Genomic DNA, 8,556 nt, shown 5'->3' on the forward strand with positions numbered 1-8,556 from the left:
GACATTCCCCAAGGCAAGTAGGGTAAAGTGCCTTGCCCGATGACACAACGTCATTTGACATGGCCGGGAATCGAACCTGCAACCTTCTGATTAATAGCCCGATTCCCTAACCACTCAGCCATCTGACTCCTGTTAATATTTCCTCACTAAAATAATCTGCAGTTTAAAAATAAACTAACTAACAAAAAGTATTCATTTATCGCCCATTATAAATGCCGATACCGATAGATTGGAAAATGCCTAATATCGGTATATCGGTCGGGCTCTAATGTGTGTGCGTGCGTGCATGTTCCTGGCTCGTAGATAATCACTCTCTTTGTAGAGACACTTCAGTTCCACTCCTGTGTGTTGAAGGAGGGGCCCAACAGCTGTTCCTTATACAGACCACATCCTCCCTCCGAACACACACACACACACACCAACACGTACAAGCATCTGTTTGAAGGACATCTTATAGCTGGCCAGGCATATTACAGAGGTTGAGTTTCTATTAATGAGTGTAAGAGCTGTGAACACAGCCAGCCAAGGAACATTCACCAATGCAGTGTCCTGTGGTGCTAATCAGGCCATCCACATTACCAGACTGACTATAGCCCGCTTAGCACTCTGTTTGATATTCTGATTTCAGAAAACATTGTAAATACTAACAGCTTAAGAGGTGGCATATAATCAATCTGTAAAAAAATTACCTTTACTTTGTGTAGAAGAAAATTGTCAAAACAAATCTGAGTGTAAAATCAACTGTGGACAATCACAGATCAGCCCTCTCTAATCATCCAGTCACCCCCTAACTGTGTGTGCGTGCGTGTGTTCCCTGAACAGTAAATTAGTAACTCCCACCTCAGTTTCCTCGTTTCAGTCGCAGCTCTCATCTCATTAAGAAACAAACATCCCGGATCACACACACGCAAACACACTCATATACAACACTCAGTCCCTCACACACACACACACACACACACACACACACACACACACACACAGTCCCCAGTCTGGCAGGTGCTGACCGTTGTGATCTGATTATTGTTACATCATGAGACTGAATGTCAAGAGAATCCGCTGGTATTTCCAGGTCTAAATCAGGCCTTTCTTCCTCACAGACCCTCGTGTAGAGTCCTGGGAAGAGGCTGGCATTTTACTGGACCTCTTCCACAACTTTGGCCTTAGAGTTCTGTCTAAGGGCTGTTCAGCTGAACTCACCAAACACTTTCATCCTGTCAACAACAAGCAATGTGTACCCGTTCTCCCGACTCAGCTGAGAAACAGGCTCTCGACCCAGCTCCTGGAACTATGTTGACATAGTCAGGCCAGATCTGAGTTAGCTGTAGACCTTGTTTCCCAGGCTTTATTCTTCCCTCTCTCACTACCCTCTCTCTTCATCCGTCCCTGCCCTCCACCCTGACGGTGTAGTCATCTGCCTGTTCCAGTGTTGTAAAGTGTACCATGGTGGTCATTTAAAATATACTTTCTACCCCCAAGCATCATTTCACTCATCTATCCACCCTATTTCACCCAACCAATGCCTCTCTGTGTTCTCAAGTCAAGACCAGGTCCTCCTACCTGAGAGGTGAAGTTGGCCATGGTGGTGGTCTCGATATCTTTCTTCCCCAGGATCTCCATCTTGACGTGCGAGGAGGGGAACTTGCAGGAGAAGTAGTCCAGGAAGTCTGGAAGGTAACAGGCCGCTCCGTGGACGATGCCCATCACGTAGTGTGCAGCCTGGGCCTGGTCCTCGCTGAAGGTCAGGGTGACAAACTCCTGGGCGAACCGCTGCCTCTCCTGGGGGGTCAGAGCCTCCAGCTCTCTGTTGTAGGCGTGGGCCACCAGGGCCCCTCCGTTGGGCTGCTCCTCCACGTGGACCAGGCGGCTGAACTCCATGCCGTCCAGCCCAGGGTAGGAGCACTGAGCCTGGGGGGGCTTTGGGTCTGAGTCCCTGGAGGGGGTCTTGTCGTGTTTTGGGAGGGCCAGGGGGTTGTTCTGAATGGGGAGGGGGGGTTTGAAGTCCCCCTTGTGGGAGGGGGAGAGGTGCTTGGCAGGGAGGAGACCAGCGCAGGCTGTCTGGCTGGACCTGTGGTACATCTTGGGGCGCCTCCGTCTCTCCACTTCTTTGTGTTTCTTTTTCTTTTTCTTCTTCACCTTTTTGATCTGCAACTCCTCCGAGTTTATTTTGGGCTTCTCTTTATCGCCTGGAACAGAGGACGGTGGGAGAGAGAGGGAGAGAGCCAGGGGGGTGGAAGAGAAAGAGTAGGAGACAGAGAGGGAGAGAACAAGGTGTTAGACTGAAGACAGAAAACACTGTCGCTGCCAGGGCAGAGCACATCACGGTGAGCTGTTCATTCAGACTCCACTGACGTATCAGGAGAGCAGTAGATTACAGTAACCACAGGGTACACACACAGCTGCTGCTGCTACCCTGGAGAAGTCAAACAGAGGGAAAGAGAGAGAGAGAGAGAGAGAGAGAGAGAGAGAGAGAGAGAGAGAGAGAGAGAGAGAGAGAGAGAGAAGGGAGCAAGAGAGAGAAAAAGAGAGAAAGGAGCGAGAGAGAGAGAGAGAGAGAGAGAGAGAGAGAGAGAGAGAGAGAGAGAGAGAGAGAGAGAGAGAGAGAAAAGGAGAGAGAAAGAAAGAGGTGGTGTTGTTTAGCTTCTCACCCTGACCACAGATGATTATGGTCTCATGTTTCGAGGAGGCCTCCTTACTAACCCTGAACACTCTCATCTCCAGAGCAGGATCTGAAACTCACTTTCCTCCTCGTCTGGACCCTAATACTGTCTCTGTAAGGGCACCTGGCAACTATGAGACAGCACATCATATAGAACTGCATGCTAAGTACATTCTATCAGGCTGGCATATTTAACTGGCTGTTTGGCAGGCTGACCATGTTTATTTTGGTAGCTCAGAGCACATGACTGTGTGTGTGTGTGCATGTGTGTGTGTGTGTGTATGCGTGTTATGGCCTGCTGCTTTAAAGAAGTAGCTGCAGCCTCAGTCCAACCCGGGTGACTGCTGCAAGCTATTAAGCCACAAACTGAAACACGCACGCACACAGTGCCCTCCCTTTCCCCTCCCTCCCTCCCACACACACACACACACACACTGTACACAAACCCCATACACACACCCACACACATATTTGCCATGAGAGAAGGACATAGACACATGTCCAGAATATGTAAGTAATCAGAAAGACAGACAGACTGAAAGAGAGAGAGAGACAGAGAGAGAGACAGAGAGAGAGACAGAGAGAGAGAAAAAGACAGACAGACAGAGACAGACACAGAGAGAGACAGACACAGAGAGAGAGAGAGAGAGAGAGAGAGAGAGAGAGAGAGAGAGAGAGAGAGAGAGAGACTAGCTTCTAATCCATCTCAGACCACCCTTCCCCCTACCGTGGCACACACACACTCTAGTGTAAAGTAGCTTGACAGCGGGCCAGACACAGTCATTTAAACCATCATCGCTGTTCCACAGAGCAGAGGTCATCATGGATAAATACATAACGTGCATACATGCGTTTCCACACACAGGCACATGCACAGCGCATGTGGCTCACAGCAGGAAAGACGCCAGACTAAAAGCAGATCATCTCACTGCTCCTTGGCCAATCCTCTGATGGAACAAATAAAACTAACTGAATTTTTATGTGAAAATATGTTTAGTGGCAAAAGCGAGATAAAGAGAGAGATCTGTCTGGCCTCTGAGACAGGCAGACAGTAGACAGGGAACTAGAGAGACAAAATACAGTCATGCTCTGAAACCACTAATGAAGGGACAGTTGATAGAACGCTCTGGTTTTTCCCTAGACTGAAATGGGACAAACACACACACACACACACACACACAGACACACACAGACACACACACACAGCTCCTCGGGGGCAGGACAGTGTAGCGTTGCTCTTGGCTAACTGGCAGTTGGATGATCTCATCGGATCTTCAGAAGATGCCTCATAGTGCAAGGCTGTAAATACTCTCTCTCTCTCTCTCTCTCTCTCAAACACACACACAGAGTCACTGCCATTCTCATATTAACCTTCCAGCATCATTGTGATCCACCCGAAACACTCGTCTTTAACCTATTACACACCAAAAACAAGTGTTTTTGAACTGGGGGAACAACCCCCGCCTGACTGGGTCACCGCCGTGCAGTCCCCACTCAGCACAACAAGGAGAGCCGTTTCCACATCACAAAAAAACCCTGGAGAGACAGACGAGTAGCACACAGGACAGCGTGTAGACGGCTCCATCACAGAGGAGGGTGGTGGAACACAGGACAGTGTCTAGACGGCTCCATCACAGACGAGGGTGGTGGAACACAGGACAGCGTCTAGACGGCTCCATCACAGACGAGGGTGGTGGAACACAGGACAGCGTCTAGACGGCTCCATCACAGACGAGGGTGGTGGAACACAGGACAGCGGGTAGACGGCTCCATCACAGAGGAGGGTGGTGGAACATAGGACAGCGTGGAGACGGCTCCATCACAGAGGAAGGTGGTGGAACATAGGACAGCGTGGAGACGGCTCCATCACAGACGAGGGTGGTGGAACACAGGACAGCGTGGAGACGGCTCCATCACAGAGGAGGGTGGTGGAACACAGGACAGCGTCTAGACGGCTCCATCACAGAGGAGGGTGGTGAAACACAGGACAGCGTCTAGACGGCTCCATCACAGAGGAGGGTGGTGGAACACAGGACAGCGTGGAGACGGCTCCATCACAGAGGAAGGTGGTGGAAGAGAGAGGCACTGCATTGTCTGAGACACTGAGCAGCGCTGAGCCTGTGAACTTTGCTAACAATTCAACCAGGTGGACAGGGCCGTGCACTGGCCAGATTAACTCAGCGGCCCTGACATTGTGTGTGTGTGTGTGTGTGCATGCCGAGAGGAAGGGAAATGTTAGTTGGGGGATGTGGTGGACTGTCAATGAGGAAATGAAGTCTGCAAGGCTTGTGTTTTGACACAAGTCTGACCTTATGAAGTGTGGCTCCTTCTGTTAACACACACACGCGTGGATTGAGCAGCAAGCATGTACATGCGCATACGTGTCCATGCAGAGTTTGCATATAGTATCTCGTCTAGTGTGGGTGGGAGGTGTGTGTGTATGTGTGGGAGGGTTGTGTGTGTGGTGGAGATGTGTGTGTGTGTTTGTAGGTGGGAGATGTGTGTGTGTGTGAGAGAGGGTTGTGTGTGTGGTGGAGATGTGTGTGTTTGTAGGTGAAAGGTGTGTGTGTGTGAGAGGGTTGTGTGTGGTTGAGATGTGTGTCTGTTTGTAGGTGAAAGGTGTGTGTGTGTGTGTGAGAGGGTTGTGTGTGTGGTTGAGATGTGTGTCTGTTTGTAGGTGAAAGGTGTGTGTGTGTGTGTGTGTGAGAGGGTTGTGTGTGTGGTGGAGATGTGTGTCTGTTTGTAGGTGGGAGGTGTGTGTGTGTGTGTGGCAGGTGGAGTTGACAGCACGTACCTTTTTGCAGAAGCTTGACCTCTCCGTTCTCCCGCTTTATCTCATTCATTGCTTTGTGTTTTTTCTTCTCTTTCTCCCTCTCTTTCACTTTCTCCTTGTCCTTTTTGTTCTCCCTCTCTTTCGTTGTCTCCGTGGTGTGGTGGTCTGACAGGCAGAGGGGGGGGGGGGGGGGGGGGGGGCAGAGAGGGGGGGGGAGAGGGGGGGGGGGGTCACGTCAGGGTTCAGATTAAAGCAGCTTTAGAGCTGGTTATAATAAGCATGGTGTTTGGGTTGTAAGTGGACATTTTCACATCCCTATATTTACAATTATTTACAAAACATTTGAGACAGAAATCTGTTTTTGGGAGGACAATTTATAGCCTTAAATGCATCACACCGGTAGTCGAGCAAAAGGCTCTAAACTGCACTAGGAAGTGGCTGAAGATGATCCCATTCACAGCACAACACTTTGCAGACTTAAGTGTGTGTTTGTGTGTGTGTGCATGCAGGCACGTGTGTGTACAGTGACCTAATGAACCGAAGGCTTGTGATCACTAGTATGAGGTAGCAGATGACATCACCGTCTATCTGTCACAAGCAGACTGCCATTATGCTACAAGCCCTTAGGTCTCTGGAAGGCCTAGACTACAACCAAGCTGACCAGGAAGTTTACAGGCTGCTCTGCAGTGTTGGGGTAGGTTGGTAGCTAGCTAGCTGGATGACTGGCTTATCTGGATCGATGTATGAATCTCTTACTGGCAGGCTGGCTCACTGCCTGGTTGCCTGGATACCTACCTGGCAGGCTACAAGATTGGATGGATTTTTGGGCAGCTTGATGGATAGATGGATGATTATCTGACTGACTGGCTTACTGTCCACAAACTTTAGGAGCTAGGACATGATCCAGGACCATCTTTCAGTTTAATCCACTTGACTCCATGTTACACACAGCCACGAGAGCATAAAGTCTGAACTGATGTCACTTGTATTCCCCAATTACTGGAATCAGCGACTCATGAAAATGGTCTATGTCCATCAGACAGAGGGGCCAGGGGCAAACTGCATGAATAACATCCTTTGTTATGACAACTATGAACGAAAATCTCTAGGGTAAATTGTCTACAGAAATGAGGTAGAAATGTCAGTGACTCTGGTTTGTCTAACGGTGAGACAGATAGCTGTTCGCAGCTGTTTGAGTTATATTGGGGGGGGCGTGGTGGCTAACATAAACAACATGGACGGGCGTTGGTTTATAACAACGTAAATACTACGTTAAATTCAAATAGTCTTCCAATACGACCCTCCTAGTACCACTATCGGCAAACCAGTTTGTAATTATTTCCCCATTAACTCGCCGTTTCCTCGGCCATTATAACACTATTACGCCGCGAAAGCGTTATGTACACCATTACATTTGTTTCGCGCTGGTTGTTTATTGTTTGTTGTGTTAACAGTTTAAACACAATTAGGTATGCTTCAACACTGCAATGTTTCCAATCCTTCTTAGCTAAACCATTTAAACTCTACACGGACATTCTGCCCAGACTCGAGTGCTTCTAGACCTCGCTGCGGGTTCAGGAGCGGGTGAACACGCAGCCATCAGCCAACGACTGACTAAACTCCAACACAACCCCTAACGCTAGTCAATTACATCGTAACGATAACAGACAGAAAAATCCAAATTCAAAACGTACAATAATAACGGGAATTTGTATTCATTTCAACAGGTCAATATATTATCTATACAATTTCGGAATTTCCCATTACAAAATAACCGCAGTTTTATTCACATGAGCATATTTCTCGCCACGGGCCTCGCATGCTCGTGTCCAGCGAGGAGACAAGTAGCTTGCTACTCCTACTGTACAGCTAACTGAATGGCGGGCAGCGGGGTTGCTTGTTTGAAAGCTACAAAAATACAAGCCTAACTTTCTACAAATATGTTGCTGGTAGTCAAGCGACAACAAAACACTATCGACTATAGCCTACCTTTTTGCACCAACTTCACTTCTCCGTTTTCCCTCTTCATCCCCGGAGACGTAACATTAACGTTATTGAGACTAATAATATTTGTCCCGGGTCCTGGAGGTTTGTTTTTCTTCTTATCTCTCTCCTTCTCTTTATCGCGTTTCTCCTTAGGCTTTTTCAGTTTGGCAGGCGAGGATAGGAGGAAATCGCTTTGCTTGAAGACTTTGTGGATGGGAGGCTTCTGTTGAGGCGCCGAGGGGTTGGTCGCCTTAACCGGACCGATGCTCCATGTTGTCGGGCTACTGTAAGTCTGGCTCGGCTCCTGCTTCGCCCCAGCGTTGACTCCCACTCCCGCTCCTCCATCGCCATTTAGTTTCTTGAGCTTAAGACTCTTTTCGTCGCTCCGGACTTTCTTGGGCGGCGGCGGCTGATGGTCCCGGGAGGATTGCGGCCGTGCCTGCGAAGCTTTTTTAGACTCTTTCGGTTTGGCGAGCGGGCTTTTAGCCGCTGCACCAAAGTGAATGAAGCCCAGTGACTCCGCCATCTTGGGGCTCACTCTCTCTCTCTATTTACTCTTCTGAGCGCTGGTGCTGTTTTGCGCGAGACGGGGAGGGGGCGGGGTGGCGAGCTTGCGCGCTGATGACAGGCAGGCAAAACGGTTGAGGGAGCCGAGCCGAGGCGGAGTCTGTTGCGACTGTACTTAGCTTCGTTGGTAGGAGGAGTAACGGGGATAGGCTGGGCATCGAGTTATTACATCAGGAGACTACGGGTATGTCGCAGAAAAGGAGGGAACGCTGCATAAAGCTTTCAGTGGTGACATTATGATAAATATGCTGTTCTTTTTCATGCAGATGAAAAGAATAGTCCTTTAAATATTTTCAATTCATATACCCTGGCCTTCGATCGATTTTTAATACATGTTCCACTAAATGATGTGTTCGCTACGAAAGATAGTAAAAATAATATACAAAATATTCAAAACATAACTTGTTCTAATTCTGTCCGCTGTTGACCTCGTGGCCTCTCGCCAAGGACTGTAGGACACAGGCATTGAGAGACAGAGTGGCGGTCTGGGGGATGACAAACTGTCTGGCCGACCGAACAGTCACCTCCTCTGCCTTCCTCCGGGGAAAACACAGTGGGGAGCACCTCTCTA

The 8,556-nt window shown here is 49.0% G+C and overlaps 1 protein-coding gene across 1 annotated transcript in view; it reads right to left on the minus strand.

The window, feature by feature from the left end:
• LOC124469792 overlaps positions 1–8,070 on the minus strand; it is a 25,063-nt gene extending 16,993 nt beyond the window's left edge. The window contains exons 1-3 of the mRNA XM_047023288.1: positions 7,422–8,070; positions 5,454–5,597; positions 1,561–2,186 (exon numbers count right to left, since the gene is read on the minus strand). Of these exons, the coding sequence (XP_046879244.1) occupies positions 1,561–2,186; positions 5,454–5,597; positions 7,422–7,944 (1,293 nt within the window). The 5' untranslated portion in view covers positions 7,945–8,070. The remainder of the gene's footprint in view (positions 1–1,560; positions 2,187–5,453; positions 5,598–7,421) is intronic.
• Positions 8,071–8,556: the final 486 nt, after the last annotated feature.

This window comes from Hypomesus transpacificus, chromosome 7 (genome assembly GCF_021917145.1).
Source record: "Hypomesus transpacificus isolate Combined female chromosome 7, fHypTra1, whole genome shotgun sequence".
In the NCBI taxonomy this organism is placed as follows: Eukaryota; Metazoa; Chordata; class Actinopteri; order Osmeriformes; family Osmeridae; genus Hypomesus; species Hypomesus transpacificus.